Source organism: Xiphophorus couchianus, chromosome 11, assembly GCF_001444195.1.
Source record: "Xiphophorus couchianus chromosome 11, X_couchianus-1.0, whole genome shotgun sequence".
NCBI classification, from domain to species: Eukaryota; Metazoa; Chordata; class Actinopteri; order Cyprinodontiformes; family Poeciliidae; genus Xiphophorus; species Xiphophorus couchianus.
This window is the reverse complement of record NC_040238.1, coordinates 21,447,569-21,467,888: the sequence shown is the minus strand read 5'-3', so window position 1 is coordinate 21,467,888 and position 20,320 is coordinate 21,447,569. Positions and strand designations below refer to the sequence as shown.

At 37.1% G+C, this 20,320-nt stretch overlaps 1 protein-coding gene across 8 annotated transcripts in view; it reads right to left on the bottom strand.

The window, feature by feature from the left end:
- Nucleotides 1-1,023: 1,023 nt before the first annotated feature.
- LOC114153120 (unconventional myosin-XVIIIa-like) overlaps nucleotides 1,024-20,320 on the bottom strand; it is an 85,405-nt gene continuing 66,108 nt past the window's right edge. For 6 of the 8 annotated variants that reach the window (XM_028031451.1, XM_028031454.1, XM_028031452.1 and 3 more), the window contains 7 exons: nucleotides 17,121-17,258; nucleotides 16,278-16,463; nucleotides 16,047-16,186; nucleotides 14,142-14,186; nucleotides 6,849-6,971; nucleotides 4,977-6,336; nucleotides 1,024-2,353 (listed from right to left, as the gene is read on the bottom strand). In XM_028031451.1, coding sequence (XP_027887252.1) covers nucleotides 4,992-6,336; nucleotides 6,849-6,971; nucleotides 14,142-14,186; nucleotides 16,047-16,186; nucleotides 16,278-16,463; nucleotides 17,121-17,258 — 1,977 coding nt within the window. In that variant the 3' untranslated portion in view covers nucleotides 1,024-2,353; nucleotides 4,977-4,991. Of the gene's footprint in view, nucleotides 2,354-4,976; nucleotides 6,337-6,848; nucleotides 6,972-14,141; nucleotides 14,187-16,046; nucleotides 16,187-16,277; nucleotides 16,464-17,120; nucleotides 17,259-20,320 lie in introns of those variants that run through there. The other 2 variants (XM_028031458.1, XM_028031456.1) reach the window with 2 other exon arrangements.

Genomic DNA, 20,320 nt, shown 5'->3' with positions numbered 1-20,320 from the left:
ACAAGGCAAAATATCTGAATGTAATATTCTTCAGATAAGGTTTTATATTATAGATTGCAAGTTTGAATTTTTTAGAAATCTTTATGCAACTTTTCAGTGAGCAGCAACTCTATTAACACTGTGTGCAGCAGCTACGCCCAGGGAGGGCACATGGGGGCCGCTGGGGGTCGTCTGGTGCAGTCTGGCACTGGGATGTTGGATCCTTTGTGTCCCATGTGTTTTACCGTGAGGTGCCAGAAAATGCGCTGTCTTTCAGCACACTTTGTAGATATTCAAATCGAACTGGGAGGTGGGGAGCTGGCAGAGCAACACGACTTTTTTGGTTTTTATTCTAACCATGGGGGGTTACCAGCATCAAGGTATGCTAAGGGTTTCAGATCTAAGATTCAAAGACAATGGTTTTGAGTGTACACTATTCAAGATCCTTTAGCACCTTTAATAGTAAGTCACATAAAACAAAGTCAAGTTGCTTATTTTGCACATTAAAATGTTTTGTCTATTTTTAATGCAAGTAAAAAGAAGAAACTAAATTATTCTAAATTAGATGTAGAACACTAAACATGAGATAGTTTCCAATATAAGGTTTTAAAAAATTATTCATTCAAAACTACTAGAGAAGATTCTCTCACACTAATCCTCAGTATGAAAAATAACTGCCTTGGTGTATCAGATAAAGCAGTTAGGCAATGCTAAACACTTTTGTTTTAAGTCTTTGTATATAGAACATAAAACTGTGGTATTTTACTCCAAAGAATCTCATACCAGCCCATCTTAGCTTTGTCCTGGGAGAGTTCTGTGAAAACGATGGCTGCATTGTTCTTCAGGGAGAGGTCGCCGATCTCGGGAAGCATCATTCCTCAGGCCAAGTGGAATTTATCTCCGGTGCGCCAACATGAAAGGAAAGATTAACTGGAATACCAGGAAGTGAATTCCACTGCAGTGATTTTCTGTGTTTTACCCCACCTGTCTGATTTCAATGCAGTAGCAGGCAGAACTCTGAATTGTGGAAATTATGACTATCAATCAAACTTAACCACTTTAATAAACACACAATCTAGAAATAGGGATTTTTGTTTTTTTGGCACACCAAAATATTATTACAATAAAGCATTGAAAAAAACGTCATATACAAGTATTTTACTGCTGGAACCAATGACATTCAAACATTGCTTTGAATCTGGGGCATTAATCTGCAGGGTGTCCAACAATTAAGCAGGAGTTGGTCAGAGGCAGATGAAATTTGCACCCTATGCATCTTAAAAATACAATATTAATTCCTGCATCTCAGCATCTACATGATCTGATGAAAAGCTTGTATATGAACGGGAACGCAATAATTAATGCTGAACGCTCAAGAATTCTCCCATGCAGGAGCAAAATCTGATGCATTTCAATGTGAATCCCACTCAGTGATAAGGATAAAACATAAATATTACATAAACTTTACTTTTCACTCTTCAACAAGCCTTAGAAAACCCTCATTTAAATATAACTTAGAGCATTTAATTCCAGACACAATCTTACACATGTATAGATTATATAAATACCTTTTGCGTGACAGAAAGGGTCACGTTTAATCATCTAACAGCTTTGCTCACACACACGTTTATTTTCACAATTTATTTTACTTTCATGTCATAACATTATTCATATAGAGATATCTTAATTTAGGACATGAGCCCTGTGTAAACTTACAGCAAGATAACTAATTGAAAACTGGCTAATTTCTCCCACTGTGCCAGTCCACATGAATGGAGAGAAGATAAGAATAATCTTAATAGTTGGTCAGACCTTCTTGAAGGAGTCCAGCCGGAGCAGCTTATCTAAATCCTCTTGGCAAAGCGATGTGTATAGTCAGAGCAGAGAGCAGAGGGGAGCTTAAATTTGCCTGAAAAGACGCTCTCGTAAATTAAAGCAGCAGCAGAAAGTTCTTTAGATAGTGCTTGACTTTCTTTTTTTTTTCTTTTTTCTTTGCTGTGTAACTAACTCAGTATGTTGTTTAAAGTAAAAATGAAGAGGCACAACTTAGCCGTGGGAGGAAATTTACTTCGTGCTAATGAAAGGTACCACAATAAACGTGATGACAAGTCCAGGGTGAAGAATTGTGTGCCTCTCTGCTCTGTCCTTGCATGCTGGGCAGTGGTAACACAGTGCTGGGAGACGAAGCGAGTCCCTTCTGTGTGATTGGTGTCGCTGAAAGAACAAGGTTGCCTGACTGAGGGGTTACGACGAGCTCTCAATCAATAAGCCGTCGCTGTTGCTTTGCCGCAGGGACTGCCTGCCGGAGTCTCTGTCAGCCTCATCCTCTTCATCAGATCTGCCAAGACTCATGTGTCTCCGGTACACAGGGGGACTGCAGGGGTCAACACAAATATAGACACACCATTATATCATGACTTGCCTATTTACAGACAAGACAAAGACAGAGAGGTTTTAAAATACGTTATGGTGAACAACAGCATCTAGGCAACAAAGTAATGCTCTTTGTGACCTTACTAAGGTGTGCACATACGATAGAAGGCAAATAACCAAATCACTTTGCATTTGCGTATAGTATTAATGGAAAAAGCTTATTGCTTCATGCATGCAAAAAAAATGTTAGGATGAACACACTCAACAGTAAAACAGAATCCAACTAATGTCTTTAAAAATCACACTCTGCGGAGGTACAGTGCCTTACAAATTTAATACTCTTTTCACATTTTCACACTTTACAAGGACTTCTATGTGTTTTGTTGGTATTTCATTTGATTGACAAACACATAGTAGTGCATGTATTTGTATTTAGTCTCCTTTACTGTGATATCAATAAATCTGGGAACCCATTAAGCCATTTATTGCCCAATTTTACCACTGATTCCCCATAGAGGGGGAAAATCTGCACTTGTTGTGGTCAGTTGGCAGGGCAACTCAGCCAAAAAATCTGTTTGTGTGAGTAGAGGTGAAGACTAGAGTCTGCAAGTGTGAGAGGGATAACAGTCCAAGCTGAACTCAGTCTCAGTCAAACAAACATGTTTGAACTTTTTGGAGCCAAAATATTTTAAATCTAATCCCTTTCATTTTATAGCAAAGTGGCATGGAAATATAACTTGTCAAAGTTCTCTTACCACCATCTACTGGTGTGTCTGTTCCTTCAATTGAAAGAAAGACTTAGGGGTTTGTTAAACAACAACAAAGATCGTCATGATGAGCCGGGAGCACCAGACAGGTCATGAATAAGGTTTCAGAATACTTTAATCAACCAAATGAAATAAAAAGGTGGCAGCATCATACTGTGGTCATGTGTTTTATCAGCCGGGACAGGAAAGCTAGTTAGAGTAGATGAGAAAATGTCTGATTTGAGACTGGGGTAGATTCTTCTAGCATTGTTAGGCATAAATAGACAGGTGCTTTGGAGTTTTTTGGTTTGTTAAGACTTTAAGTTTTAAGTCCTTGTTTTTCTTTTTGTTGTTGTTGGTTGTTTTTTTTTTTTTAGAAATTCTTATATTTAAATGCATGACTATCAACTACAAAGAAATTCAAAAGTAGTGGGTACTCCAAAGTATTTCTATTCCTGTACTACTTCCTGTAGCAGCTGGTTGTGTTGCACCACAGCTTTTGATTTTTTTTTTTTTTTTTGTTAGTTTCTGCAGTTGTATGTGTTTTGATTGTGCTTCTGTTTCAACTGAGCTATTGCTACAACCCTACATTTGTCAGCATCCTTCGGACAAGCTTATTTAGATCTAAGGTGAAACCATCATTTTGTACTTCTAAATGTAAACAGTGATTCCCAAAACATCTGTAAAAGATCATCTTAAAATAGACTGCCTTTGGAGCTTCAACGCTTAATTTATAAAGCAAAGTGTCTGGCAATGAGGCAGCCAAAATTACACCAATTTTTCTTTTCACTGTAGGTGCGATGTGCCTGCTGGAACGTTTTCATCCAAGCTCTGTGCAGGAGGAAAAGTCACAGCCAGACTCTTTCTTTTAGCACAGTGCACTTATAGCATTAGCAAACAACATTAGGAGAAAGTCTCACATTTGCAGATATGCCTTTCATTACTAGAAAGAAATGGAACCAGTAAGATAATTATGGTGTCATTTAGATGCAAAGCTGGTGTGTGTTTGTACAGCAATCTAGAGTGACTACAGTTACACAATGAAAGCAAAAACAATTTTCTTTTTTTTTTGTAGTCAAAAGCAGGACAACATGGTGAGAAAAATACAAAATCGTTGGGTTGCATATGAACATTGTGTGAAAGTGTTGGCAATTTAATACATCTGTAGCATTTATATGTAAAATTGTGAGGAGTCTAAGGAAGAAATTCAGCAAATTTGAACATAAATCCAAGATCCCACATAACGATGGCAATGTGTTTGTCCTGACTGGCTCAGTATTGACAACATAGGTATCCTTAAAGGGATAGCTAAAGATTTTTGAAGTGAGGTTTGGTTGAAGGTTGGAAGCAGTTATTTAACCTCCTCTCAATAATTGTTTTGGTGCCTTCATTTAGTATAAATCCAGATTAGTTTGTATTGATGCTAAACGATAACCCACTATGAGAAGGACCGAGACCAAAGCGGACTTAAAACACGAGCAATCTCAAAACAGAGGAATACCATGACAGAAAATCAGCATACACATGCAGTCAAAGGTGAGCAAATGCTGGTAATTGCACTGTTTATATTCTGTGTTTATGGAAGGCAATCTTAGCTTGTCATGGGCTGTGATGACAGCATATGATAATGCACTTCAAATAAAAGCAAATTAAGAGCCCGAAAAAGCATTAATGTAAGCTCTTTAAAACGTAAAGGGAAATGTGACTTGTCTGAAAGGAAATAAGGGGGTATGACTCATCTTGTACAAGCAAACATTAGCGTATCAGAGACAGTATATAAAATATTAAGTCTCACACAGCAAAGTTAGTATGCAGAGGTGAAGATCCTCAATTCTTTTTAATCCATGCCAGGCTCCTAGATAGCACACCATGCTTCACCTTATTCTGTTGGTATCAGTCACTGTCAGGCCTGTAGAGGTACTTCATCACCAAGCTATCCACCTTCTTCTGCTTCTTCTTAGTTTCTTTTTTGCTAGTTTGTCCATGAGCTGAGCGCTCCTTTTCATCATCGTGCTGTTGTTTTGGGCCCTTCTTAACACTGTTGGAACTTCGATAAGAGACGGTTGAATCCGAAGAGGATGACTCGGACGACTCAGAGGAAGAAGAGGAATCCTCTGATTCACTTTGCTTTTTCTTGGATTTCTTTTTGGACTTCTTGTCCTTTTTCCCCTTTGTGCTCTTTCTGCTGCGACGACCATCTGAAGACGAGGAAGAGGAGGATGAGGAGGAAGAGGATTCAGAAGATGAGACTTTGCTTTTTTTATCTTTACGACTCCGGGGGGTGCTGGACCAGCTTGACGTGCCCTCATCCTCTCCCTTCTTTCGCCTGTCCTCACCTCCTTGGCCCTTCTTCTCATCCTCGTCACCACTAGACTCGTCCAGTTTGCTACGCTTGAACTTAATGGGCTTGAAGCTTAGCACCTCATTAATTGCAGCCTCCAGGTCAGGGTCCAAGTAGTTTCGGTGTGTGACTGGTTTAATGTCAGAAGCTTCGAGAGGATTGCTGTCTGAGGAGCGTGGTTGAGGTGGAGTAGAGTAGCTGCGACTAGTAGACCGGGGACTATAGGGTGAACGTTTCCCTTCTCCATAAGCCACACTGTGTGCATCGTCATCATCATTTACGTGCAAACCAAATTCGCTGAGGCCACAGCTGCGGGCGACGGATAAGCGAGAGCTGCTTCGTTTGTCATCTTTCCAAGAGCTGCTGCGACGTAGAGAACGGGGGCTTGCGCGACTCACGCTGCTAATGGTTGACTTATTGTCATCATCCATGTCCAGCATTCCCCTCCTAGTGGATACCCTGCTTGGAGCTACTGAGGACACCATGGACTCCGTATCAAACTCAGGGGTGCTGCGGGAGGTCCAGCGGGACTCTAAGCCCTTCCTGGCTCGGCTTGTAGCTTCAGAATAGGCCATAGAGATGACGGAGCCGTTGTCATCCATATCTTCTTCAACTTGAGTTTTTCTCCTGTCTTCCTGGATTTCACCGGATTTTGACTTCGCTTTGCGCATGGCAGTGTGATCCGGTATGTTTGGCTGTTCTTTGAGTGTACTGAACAGTGAATTCTCGTCTCCAGTGCCCCCAATGGAGTCCTTCAAGTTGGAGCGTTTTCTGTAGCTAAGGGAACTCATGACAGACACTGATCTGCTCTGCTCTACTTCCTTCTTATCTTTGCTGCCGTCACTCATCTTCTCCTTACCTTCTTTCATCTCTGTGGCATCTGCATTTGCTGCATATCTGGAACGTTACGTAACAAAATTGACACCAGAGATAACCACAAGGAACGATATACATGTAAATGATAAATCCTAATCTTTGGCTTTGTGAAACATTGTCTCCAGATCAGTGGCTGGGATGATTTTACATTTTTGGCAGCTCGGTGCTGTCATTTTCATTTTGTCCTTGGAACCCGTACCTCTGACTATTGCTGTTGTGCACAGCATACATTGCTATAACTGAGGCAATCAACTAGTGAAAGGACCTATCTGACAGAGTCAGAAGCATCATTTAGCAGGCTTGCCAACTGGCCACAGGCCACCTCAATAAATGTGACAGCAGCCGCTTCCCCACACCACCTCCTGTCATTAGACAGATTACTGGAAAAGAGAGCTGACACCTAATCATATGAGATACCCTTCCTTCTGTTGCACAATGCCCCAGGTAATCGTGGGCCTTTTGAAAATAGGAAATTGAGGTAGTTTAATCACTAGATGATCATCAGATACGTTATAAAGCATGCAAGGACTAACCTGGTGCTCTTCAGACTCCCTTCATCAGACAAAGTCTTGCTGGAACCTTTGTTCTTGGAGAGCCATGACTTAACTCCATCCACCCGATCTTCCACTTCTGAATCAGTTTCTGTCCCCTCTCCACTGTGAAGAATCAAGCAAGTTTTAAAAAAAATCAATATATATATATTACACTTTTCAAATAAGGTGCAGTGCTCTGCAAAAGTACTCATCGCCTGTGATTTATTTATTTATTTTTTACATTCTGTCACACAACAACTTAAACTTAAACTGAACTTAGCAGGATTTTATGTTGAAGAACATAAAGTACTGTGTAATTATGAACTGGAAGTAATGTGATAAATGGCTTTGAACTTTTAAACTATTAAAATGTGAAAGGTGTGATGTGCATTTGTATTCAGGCACCCTGACTCAGTAGTTTGAGGCTTTGTTTTTTACAGCATTAAAAGCTGCACACCTTTTAGGGTGTGCATCCTCCAGCATTATACATTTAGAAATGGAAAATTTTACTAACGCTGACATTTGAATATCTTGAGGTCTAAACCTCTTCCAATCAAATTTTATCAGCTTCCCTGTACCTGCTTAAGAAAAGCATGAATGATGCTACAACCATTATATATCACTATGGTGATCATGGTCTTTGGATGACATGCAGTTTTATTTTTCTGCCACACATAGCCTTTTGCACTGAATCAACTGAATTATATTTAAGGGTATTTGAGTAAAGGAGGTTGAATACATATGCATGTCACTTTTTTAGATTTTTTTTAAAATCTGAAGACTTAAAGCATAATTTCTTTCATAATTATGATCTACTTCCTGCGATGTCTATCAAATAAAATCCAGCCTAGTGTATCAAACACTGTGCTTGTAACATAAGATACAGTTCAGGGAGGATGGATACATTTGCAAAACACTCTAATTTGTGTTGACTCCAAATTTCATTCCTTACACATCTTTCCTAAATCTGCATATGTCTGTGAGCTATTTACAGAACAAATAGTTAGTTTTTGTCTTACCATTTGGAATCAACAAACTTTTCAGACATACTCATTACCATTTAGAAATATTCAAAAATTACACTGAAAAAAATAATTATTAGTTGTCACATTTCCAGAGCTTTTGGCCAAGCTTTTGCACTTGTAGTCTTTCTCGTAATAATAGGGGATAGTGTAACGACCCAAAGCAAATTAGACAGGCTACAGTTAAGCAACAGCTGTGATTCCATCATTTCCATAAATTTTAGACTAAAAAAGAAAATAAAACAAAGTATCACATCCTTTCAGCATACAACCGCATTGCAAAAGCACCAGTGAAAGTGCACTTTGTGAAGGAAACTCTTAGAGGTATAATTAACTTGTTTTGTTGGGTCTAAGCTTTGAGCATCTGTGTTGCACGTCCTCTGTCCCTCGGTGATTGGTATTGGAGCAGAGCCACCAGGCAGCCTTGTGGCCTCTTAGTTTGACATCATGATCAATACACACAAACCAACAGATGAAGATAAAAATAAAAAACATTTCAAAAAATCAGATTCCACCTGGCTGAGGTGTCTGCTCATTCAGATCTGCAGTGAATACCTTAAATAATGTAATGTTCCTGGAAGCTTAATTTGGCAGGAAAATCATCATGGCTGAAAGGCATCAAGAGAGAATAGCTCTGTTGTTGAGGACATACTGTTTGTCACTTGAGTACATGTGCTCCCTTCCTTGGCTTCGTTATGTGTGAGAATACATTTGCACATAGCAGATACCCATATGCTCTGTAGGCCTAAAGTATGTTTGACAGCGTGCTAAGGTCTGTCACAAAAACTGACATCCTGCACTATACAATTCTTAGCTGCAAGACGACAGACTGTATATCCAAACCAGTGATGACAGCACTGTTGTAAAGCATCTGCAATTTTGAGCTCCACTTGATTAATGGCTGGCTGTACTATTATTTATAGCCATAGCTACAGTAATTTTCAAAGAGCCATGTTTCATAAATCTGGCCTTGTATATCACTGAACTACGCACAGAGCTGCCTAGTATTAAAAAATGAGAAACAGTGATGCACTTCACAGATCTGTCTTTGTGGACAAGCTTATCTATCTGAGCCCTGGAACATGCCGTAAAATGCTCACAAGGTGCAAGCACAATGTTCCAAGAGGTGTGAAATGACAGGCACGCTGCTGCTGGGCTCCATCAGTCGTCCTCATGCAGTACTTGCCTTAATGTATGGAAGGTCTCCCACTGCACAGCACTCAACCGTACCCCCTGTTCCCTTGTCCCCAAACGTTATGACTCACATCCAGTCATTTTCCTCCTCAGATAACAAAGCAAGCTTCTACCTGACTTTTATTTTATTTATTTTTTTACACTGGCCTAAAGAAAAAAACAACAAATAAAACAAGATGGCTACTTATAAAGGTGATTGTGAGGAAAGAAGCATTAGAGTGTTAGAGGAAATGGCTTTTTAGTACGCTTAGGCTATTATATGATTCTCAGGGTGTAACAACCGTAAAAGGAAAAGTAAAAAGTTATCATGGTAATTGAATTAAATGTAAAACAAACAAAAGAAATATAGGGCATCATGTAATCACTTTGATCTGAAGAAAGAAAAAAAAAGCAAGCAATATTTCTACTATTGCTAAAACAGTCTTAACATATTGCTTTCATAACTATATAGCATTATCCGTTTACTAATTAAATAATGCTGATGCAAAGATTTAAGTAAAAATATTAAATCAACAGGTTTATAGCAAACCATATGCATGTTTGTTGTCATTAATCTTAGCAGTGTAACAGGTATAACAAGGTGATAGCGGTTAATCAGTTGGAATATCTGCTTGGGACTGTATTCTTAAAACATACCTGCTGAACGCATAGTCTCCACAAATATTTGAAAAAAAAATCTCTTTCTTGTAAGTGTAATAGCCTACTTGTATAGTAAACATGTTATATCTACTTAAGTGTGTGTCAAAGTAAAACAAAAAATCCTCAATAGATGGCTAACAGCTAGTCAGACACATCCAATGTTTTTGTTAATTTTAGTTTTTAATTAAAGCAGCTCAAGCTAGTGGACATTAAACATCTGCACTTTTACAAGAGGCTGTTAAGGACAGTTGCTGTTTTTTCAGCCAAACAAGTTCAATGCCACTATACTCTATATTACATTGGTGATGCCGCTGTATCAATTAACCTGGAAAGGTTGGAATTAAATTCTGAATTTTGCAACAAGCAAGATGGAAGATTCATGTACCTTTCCTAGGTTTGTAGTTGTTTGTAAATTATTTAGGTGGACTTATGGTCTGTTCACTTCCATCAAAAATATGTTATTAATACCAGAGATAAATTAAATGTTATTATAACTCATACTACACAATTTCCTTCAGAGTTGTCATAGATGCTGATATGATGATGTGGGCAAGAAGGGCCTCCTGTAACCGTCTGTATTTCAATGGCTCTGAAAAAGCCTCTGACTGAAGACACTATTACAGTATAACAGTGTCATGAAGAGCCTGAAAATGTCTGCCATTTTCTTTATTTTATGCAAAAGGAAAAAAAAAAACATTTCCAGAGGATCCGGAGTTGTTTCCAGAACAAAACCAGTCTTCTTTATCAGGTTGTTCAGCATTTGTAAATCCCTGGCTCTGATGCCACTACCCCAACAGATAATGGCAGATGAGATTGCACTCTCCACAAAGACTTATGGTTTCTAACTATATGTCAAGTGCTGAAGTACAAAATACTGTAGCATAGTAACACACGTTGCTCAGCTAAGAAAACTGTGACAAGCTCAACAATTATTAGCTTTAGACAGTATAACTATGGCATATTCTATTTAAACAGGAAGCACTGCTACTTAAAGAGAGCAAAATGGAAGCACTTTCTAAACAAAATTCAGAACTTTCGCTGTTCATCTGTTTATTTTCCACCCCCTCTCTCTTCACGACTGCTTATTAACTACCACCAATAAAAGCCCATCAAAAAGCAGATAATAGTCTCATTAATACCAGCAAGTTGATTACACATGTTGCCCATTTGTCAGCTCTGTGATACTGTGACTTTTTAATGTGATACATTAAAAAAACTCTTAACCAGCCAGTGGCAAACTCTTCTCCACAGCCTCTCTCCAACACAAGCGTGCAAAAATAAAAGGTGGCTTGCAATTGAGTGCTGTAAAAACGGTGTCACAACTGATTTGTCCCTGGTCGCACAATACTAGGAAACCAGTCCAGAGGCTTTCAGATACAAACAAGCCTCAGGACTTGTGAAGTCAACATTAATCGCTTCTGACAATTTGCCCGCACCAGTTGTAAATCTTTGTCACAAATACTTACATTCAGCACCGAGTCCCGTATGGCTTGGTGCTATCAGTTTAATGCTGAGCTAAAACAAGCATAAAACGGTATTTTTAAGCTAGTTCTGACAATTTATTGTAAAATTTTGAGCACGACACACTTTGTAAACTCATTGCCCTTTGTAGTCACAATGATAATCACCTTGTGGAAAGGTGGAAAAACAATAAAAATAAAACACAACCAGTCAGTAAAGCATTAAAGTGTCTTGTAATGTTCAATGCTGCAATGTGAGAGGGGGGAATTCTGAAGCCTGAACCACACTAATTTAATTTACATTATCTTCTCCCTGCAATAATAATCGAGTCGCTATTATAACCTCTGTTTTCAAACGCGGAGAGTGAAAATATGGAAGAGGGCCTCAAATCATGTGGAAATTCCACTTCATTATTAGAAGAAAAATCACCTCCTCCATTAATGTTCATCCATCCTGCTAATGCAGTGGTGCTGAAAGGAGGCGAAATGTGATTAAGTAAACACGGCAAATCGTCGCTCTTTTACTCAAGTTGCACGACAAAAAAATTAAAAAACGAAGAACACCGATACACATGGGTGCTCAGATGAAAATGCGACAAAAAAAATAAAAAATCTAAGTATGATGAATGAGACAAATCAGATATTAAAAGGAAGAAACCAAGGATGGACAGACAGTACACACAGATTTAAATATCTTAATGAAAAGTCTCAAAATATTTTCAACATCCAAAACATTAAAAAAAATGGCAATCAGTCTTAGACACATTTAACATTTATGAAGAGTCACTAGGCATTTTAATAAACAAGCAAACTTTTGCACTGAAGTAAATGTTCTCTCAACATAGTGATTAAATGTGATTGGATTAGTAGTGGAAAAATTGCATGCATGGAAAACAGCTGAGCTTTGAGCTAAAACATTTAAAGTGGTGCACTGCAGTGCTATTGTTTTGCACAACATGCTGACTGTGTATTCAATGGTATACAATCCCATGGCCTTCATCATAATATCAAACAGTTGCACTCCCAACAGTTGCAAGGATCCAGCCCACATGGAAGTCACATCCAATTCAATACAGTTTATCTAAAGGATGTAATCCAACTACTGACTGGATCATCTAAAAAGTAGCATATTAATAAATTGGGGGGGTAGAAATAAATAGAGCTCATGAGATTGTACAGGATATCATGCTCACATGAATGAGACACTGCAAACATTTCTGGCAAAACTAATAATCAACCTTCTTTGTATCTACAAATACAACAATGTTGTCACAAATTACCTCTTATCAGAATATGGACAGGTCCAGGCTTGACTTGTCTGTCAAAACACTGGATTTTATACTCGTCTATTTCTAATGTGTTGCTAAAGGTTTAAAAAAATATATGTTATTCTTTGCATTTTCTCTAATTGAATAAAAAAAATAATAAATGTCAAGCTGTTTTATGGAATTTTTGTTCAGTGCACCTAAAACAGAGGTTCAGATCTATTCATCATTTTACACTGAGAAATAAAGATGATCGATGGTTTACAAGACAGACTTTAGAATGAAGAGAGATATAAATATCATGGCACAAAATCTCATTACAGCCCAGATGGCAAATCACATATAAAAAATTTTTTTTAAATAGAATAGTTGACTTGTTTATTTATGACACACTTAAACAATTTTTGTTGTTGTTTCACTTTTGTCTGCTAAACAAGTTTATGTAAGACTACAAGATCATTTGTGTCATTTCATTTTAAATTAGATATATGAAGCTAGGAACGGGACTGTTACCAGTATCAAGATATATAAACTTTTTTAAAAGCTAAACGTTTTATGTCGTGTTTCTTCTGCTTTGTAAAATGTTACAGAAAGTGCTGGAGTGGCCATAGTTTTCTCAAAATGTTTGGATCTGCCCCTCTCCGAAGGCTGATATACTTTTTAACTTGATTACAAAAAGGACTAATTGAGTTACCTTGAAATATTGCAGGCTGAGAAAAACACAGTCATCAGGTGAAAACCTATGGGAGAGCTGCCCATCATGCTTAGTAACTTTATACCTTTTTAATATTACACCTTTCAAGCTTTGAGCGGCATTTCTGTAAAGATGCCTAAAAGAGCAGAGAGGGCCTAATTAGCCAGCCAGTATTGGCTTGTTATAGTTGAGCTGCTTTATAAAAAGCAGAACATCAAAATAGTTGTAATCTTATTGTAAGCTTGCAACTATAGAATGATATATTATTCTAGAGGTATCATTCAAATATATATTTAAAAATCAAATCATTTAGATGTTATATTTTTACATGAACATGATGAAACTAGTAATTCGACTTAACCTCCTCCTGATCACATGTCAAACAGGCTGTAAACGTCTGCAAAATGTGACTGTACATGCTGCACATGATTTGGAAAAGCTGCAGGAGTTACTAAAGTTGAATCCAACATCCTAATCCCTTAATCCTAAACACTTGATAGCATGCAATCAAACTTCAAAAAATGTTTGATGTAAAAAATAAATAAAAAATAATAAAAACCAGAGGGATAAGAATGCAGTATTACCAAAGGTTTGTTTTAGAATACTACTTTTCTTCCAAGACATTTTTTCCAAAGCATAGAGATTGGTTTAAGGGAGAGTGACTGACATTTTCAATTATAGTATATCATCTATTTATGTGCAAATTTCACCAAACAAGCCTGAAATCTCCAGTGAGGCAGACTGTGTACACCTGCAGATACTTGGCATAAAATAAAATAAAATGAAATCAAACATGGGGCCATCTTTTAAACGCAGCTTTTATCTGAGATGTATAACACAGAGAGTGCCTTTCATTCTGTTTAAAATGCCTTCTCTTCACAGGGCTACTGGAGGAGAAAACTAAAGCGTGAAAGAATAGGAATAGTGCATTATTCTCCCCTGTGGTTAAAATTGGTGTGAAAAAAAAATTCAACCAACACACGACGACGGAAACAAAGGATGCATTTTTCCATTCTCACATTTTGTTCTTTCTTTTTTGATATTTTGTCACCATGTCTTCCAAACTGCCAGAAGAGAAGATGACACCAAGAAGGGAAGGGAAAAGAGAAACAGCAAAGGTGAGATACACAAATAACAGTGCAAAAGGAAGACAAAATGAGATATCACCTTAGTAAAACATTTTTACACTAATGCAAACACATGAAAATAACCATGTATTATTCTGTAAACAGAGCCGCTGTTTGTAATGTCTTCCTTTTGGAAGTCTGTATTATTGCAGTCGGTGTTTACTTCCCTGGGTTCAGAGCATGCATAACCCTCAACCTCACTGTAAAGAGGCAGGCTGTAATCAAACAAGCGAGGAAAAAAGCAGAGACAAAAGATCAGACACAGGAGGCTGAATTAAACCTTTTGAGGAGTACTTTCAGAGCAGACAAAGCACATGACTCAGAGTACAAAAGAGATTTGAAATGTATGTTGAGATGACTGACAGCCTGCTAAGAAAAGCAGCAGGTTTTTGTAGTTTGTTAGGCCTTTAGCTATACTGCAATTGTGTGCTGAAGCAAAGGAAACAGACCCTTACACAGCAGCGAGTTTGACTCACAGCATGAAAGACAGTTGAGATTATTAACATTAATGATGGCTCGGTTCTCTTTTCAGTCCCTGTAAACTGGAAAGGTGAAGCTGTGTGCATAAATCATGTTTGCCAACCTTCCCTTAAAATAGGAAATTCTCCCGTATTTGGTATTTAAAGAGCCACTATGTATTAAAATACAACATATGACGTGCTTTATTCATTTATCAAACCAAGAAAAATCTTGAACTTAACAATTTTTTTAATAAAAGGTAACAGAGTATTAATGACACAAAATGTTAAGATCCTAGCAAAGCAAATATAGCTATATGAATAATGTTTTTAGAAGCCCTTCACTATCTGAACGACTAGAATCACTAAACAGTCAGGTACTTTTTCTTTAATAAAATATGTTCTTTGCTATAATTAAATTTACCACACACCAGAATAAACTGCTTACTGCTAAAACTATCTTTACACACATATGTTTTGTTTCAGGCTAAAATATACAAGACCATTGGAGAAAACATTACTAAGAAATCTAAATGAATTGCATACCCAGATGATGCTCAGAAATTGCATCTTAAGGGTCTCGGATTATTTAAATGAGAAAATAAATTTGATTTTATTGAGATTTATATTAGTAGCATTAAAGCAAATAATTAAAGATAAAGCCAAAGGCTTTTAGAAATTTCACTTTGTTATTTTAATGTAAATGCAACAAACTGCAATGTTGAACTTTTATGTAAAACCAACCTTCAAATGACAAAAAGAGCCTGTGTCTGGGTTAAGCATGAAGAACGATCTAGCATTTTAAAATGATCTACACTGTATAAAAATAAACAAATCAGCTAATATGTGAAACATGTTCATTTTAGTTATATGAGCACTTGAAAACACAAATTAACAGAACATGGAATTTGTAAAAATCCCTCGGAAACATTGGTCAGTTTCATTGTTGGACCTAGAGTCTGAAAGTTTGCCATAGCAACAGTATCTAATACAATTTACTGACGTACCAAAATAAAGGTCTGGCTGAATTTAGAACAGCTTAAGTTTTCAAATTTTGTATTTTCCTTTGCAACGGTCTACATTATAGTGGGAAAAAGGAACACTAACACTTTGTTCCCCCACAGTACAAAGAAGAAGAGGGAGTAGTGGGTGGTGCAGTGTGTGCTCCCTATATCAATTTCTAATAGTTGGCAACCCTAAAAGCATTAATGTAGGACCTCATCCAATTGGTACACTGCCAACATTAACATGTTTGTGCATTTCTTGCCAGTAACATGGTAAAATGCCAGGAATGCAAAAGGTCTACATTAATTTTCACAGCTTCAAAGCTGGAGTGTACCTGTTGATTAAGTCCTCATTGTCATCGCTCTCCATCTCATCCTCGATGGCCGCCTGCAGGTCCCCAATCCTTTTAAAGGCCAGCTTAAGGTCCACTTGTAAGCTCTGATTTGCTGCCTCTAAACTCTCAATATCCATTTCCTGGCAAATGAACAACATCACATAACAGGCATCTTTCCTCTATAAGCTAATTTAAATACAGGTGATGTTACCAAGGAAGCTAAAACCTTACCAGTTCGTGCTTCTTCCGACTTGCTTCCCCCTCCTTCTTGGACAGCTCAGCCATTTCTTCTTTCATGTCTCTTATCTGTCTCTGCATGCGCTTATTCTGCTCCTTCTCCCTGTTTTCTGCTGTGATGCGTTGGTTTTTCTCCTCAGTCATCTTTTCTAGGTTCTCCTTCAGACGGCCCACTAGGCTCTGGCAAGCAAATGAGAGAAATGTGGTTAGCACAATGTTCTGACTTAACAGCTTAGCATTAAAAATGATTTCAAACATAAATACAGTTTGAAATACAGTACTTATATGATTTCAAACAGTATTTTGAAATCAAACAAAATACTGTTGATCTCAAACAGTATTTTGAAATACTGTTTCAAAATAGTATTGTTTGATTTCAAATAGTGTAATCAAATAATACTGTTTGATTACCACTTGTAAACAAATGTTTGTAAATTAATTTACAAGACAAATTACCACTTTATCTTGTCTGAAGTTTAATTTACAAAATTTTTACGCAGATTTTTACTTCACAGGAGTAACACTAAAGATTTCAACATAATTTTATTTCATATTGTTTCAAATCAAAAACAAATCCAACAAGCTGATCATTTAGTTTCTAATATCTAAAATCAAAATAACCTCTTATGAATATTTGAATACATTGAGAAAACATTGACTTTATATAATAAAAAAATAATGGACAACTTTTAATGTTTTAAAAACAACCTAATTGTTTCTTATAAAATGTATAAAAAATAAAAAGTCCGATTCCTATCCTTATATGTATATACAGTATATATGTATATTCACAGAACATTTCTATTACATTTTTTGAGACCAGCAGGAGCATCTCACCTCCAAGCGCTTAATTTGAGTCTTCTCATACTCCAGCTTAGTCTCCAGCTCGCGGATCTTCGCCTCCTGGCGGCTCACGAGCGACTTCTCCACCATGGACTGTTCTTGGAACTCTAACTGGCTCTGGAGTGAATGGAGCTGGAAGGATATCACACACCAGGCAGAGATATAAATATTCAAAGTCAGTTTCTGAGGAGCAATAGTCGCTGCTAACTTCTTCCTTATTTACCAGTTTCCCCATCTCCCCCAAAGCTCCTGCCCTCTTTTTGTGAGGTATTTAAACATTAAGAGCAAGTCTTGATCTTTAAATCTTCAAAATAGATTGCTGTTTACTTTTTCACCCAATTTGAGTTAATTTATTCTGTCTTGGTAAATATAAATAAGATGCATCCAGTATGAATAATGAGTTTGAGATAAGCCTCCACTCTACCTAAAATGGTCAAAAAAAGGAAAAAAAAAAAAAGCTTGTGGTTCAGGCTGAGTAACAGTGAGTCACGGTAATTTCACAGGCTTTGAAAGAGGCTTCAGCTTCATGCAAAACACGTTTGTTCTATCTAAATCCTTTTTTCTTCCATGACTGATAAAAGGAAGATAGACACGTCACAACAAAACTGGCCCAAAAGGCAGCAGGGCACCTAATGAGGGACTTCTGCATCTGAGACAAGGAGGATTTGGAGCTCTCCTTTGATATTTCTAAAGAAGCCAGATTTCCCTCCTACTGGGAATGAGATAACCACTTCAAGGTCAGATGCTTTAGATAACAATCAGTGCCTACTCTGGCACATTTTAACAGTGGCTTGCAGCCCGCTGTGCATCTTAAGTGTAGCCAGAAATATTCTGAAGGGTGGGCCTCGAGTGGCTTCAGCTCACGTAAATTTTAATAAAGCAGGATCGCGCTGTGGTGTTTGGGAGTGGCAGAAGCTATACACTGTTTTTGCAGCAGATGGTTGTATTTGTTTAATCCAGTGCAGATCCATCCACTCATCAGCTACACCCACATTATCCTGCACAGAGTCGCAGGGACAGTGGGTTCTATCCCAGTTTTAAGTGGGGGAGAGGAAGGGATGCCAGTCTACAGCAGACAGAGCCAACACTCACAGAAAATAAAACAACCATGCATGGTGACCCGCTACTACAGTTAAAAATGATCAAATAACCAATGTTTGTGTTCTATGATGAGAGATAACGTAATAGTGTATAACCAGGGTTTGACCCATGTAAAGGCTTGGACTGGTTACCAGTATTAACATATACTGAGGTTAATAGTTTCAACAGGGTGTTTTGCCTGAAGCATTTTGACAAGCATCTACTTTGTTAATAATCTATAATAAAAAAAATAACAGAGCTTGCTACACACCTTTCAAAGATAGTTAAATTGCATCTTTTTTTTATTAATTGTAAGAACACAAGTTTGAAGTCTCATTTAAATATGGGAAGTTATGTGGAGTACTACTACTACAACTACATCTAATCACATAATATTTTTGATAATAAATATCAAAAATACTATTTGATATTTATTATCAAATAAATATCAATTTATTTGATATTTATTCTGATGTTGGCTTTATTGTTGGTAATAACACATTTTGTTTATCCTTTTAACACATTTTAGGAAAGCCATACTAATTTTGGCAACCATGATAAATGTGTTCACAATAATATTAATCTGAAATTTTCATATCTTTAGTGTCCAACCTGAGTTGTTTCAGAGTCATTTAAACTCCTCTTCCAACAACTTCCAGTGAAGAAAGCATGAAAGCATTGTCAGATTGGGGAAACCATGATATTCATAAGAGAAGAATCTTGAATTGTTGGTATGCTACTGTTTGAGTAAGCCCAGTAAAGGGGCTAGTATATTATTATGACATATGCTATTTTATTTATAACATTATCTTAAATTCTTTCACACTTTTATCAACATGCATATAATGTATTTTACTAGGTTTTTATGTAATTAACCAAAACAAAATGACAAACTACTTTCAATCAAAACATTGATATGGTTTTCTTACTGCTTTACCTAAAATAAATAGACAAATGAAAAATATCAGAACAAAGTGAGCTGAGCACTTAGATTCACACTCCTTTAGTGAGATATTCCTAAACAGAAATACGTTTTCTGAAGGCGACAGTGTTTTTATTTACTATTAGCTTAATTGTGAAAACTGTAAAAGGTTGATAAGTGGGTTGTTGTTTTTTTTACATACTAAGCAAAAAAATTACTTTAAAACATATATGTATATAAATATTCTCTTCTGCAAAAGATAGATATATATGCAGGACTGAAAAGTAAGAAAAATAATGCCTCCAGAAATGTCATCTTTGTCATTATGAAGGCTGCATTGACAGGGGGTAAAATTACTTCCTCAGGCAGTTTAATGGCATATAGGAATGTTGGTGGTTTTGCAGTTAAACTAAATTCAGCTTCAGCAGCTCAGAAGAAATTCATTTTACAACATCGATCCATCAGCTAAGAAAATTCATTTGCATTAATATATGTCACGCCTAACACCAGAAAGGTTATCCTCTGAGCAAATGGTACTCCATTAGGGAAACATGATAAAAGCTCTATTATAAAAACAGGCCTAAATCAGATGCATTAACCTTTTTACCATATGAATCTACACTTATTCAGAGCCTCAACCATTAGCTGACACCTCACAGGATCCAGCAATTTAACCAATCAGCTCAAAGATGGGATAAATCAGATAAGACCATTTTAGCACCACAATTTTTAGATTCAAATAAAAAAAGCTTTTTGTTGGTGAGCTGCAAGACAGTTGCTCAGTATGTTGCAGGAGAACAAGAAAAGAAAATCTGCAGCAAAATACAGCTTTGAGTTATATCAGGGATATTAACATGCTTATGGTGATGAGGCTAACATGCTGATGTGGAGTCAGTAAACTGTGACCGTTGGATTTCTGAATGGTTACTCCGAAGCCAGCCATCTGTTGGTTCTTAAAATATTCAAATGAATAAGTGAAAATTGTGACTGTCCTAATGATGCAGGAGAGAAAAAGGTCAAAGGATGACAGGATTCAGCAGCACTCATCCTCTCACTGATGTTGGGCATCTGGGTCACAGGAATAGGTTTATGAGCAGACTGGGTCTAAATATTGACATAGAGGCAGGAAACATGCCAGAAAGGTATTTAAATGTAAACAAGGAGACAATTATTTAGATGATAGATTATTGAC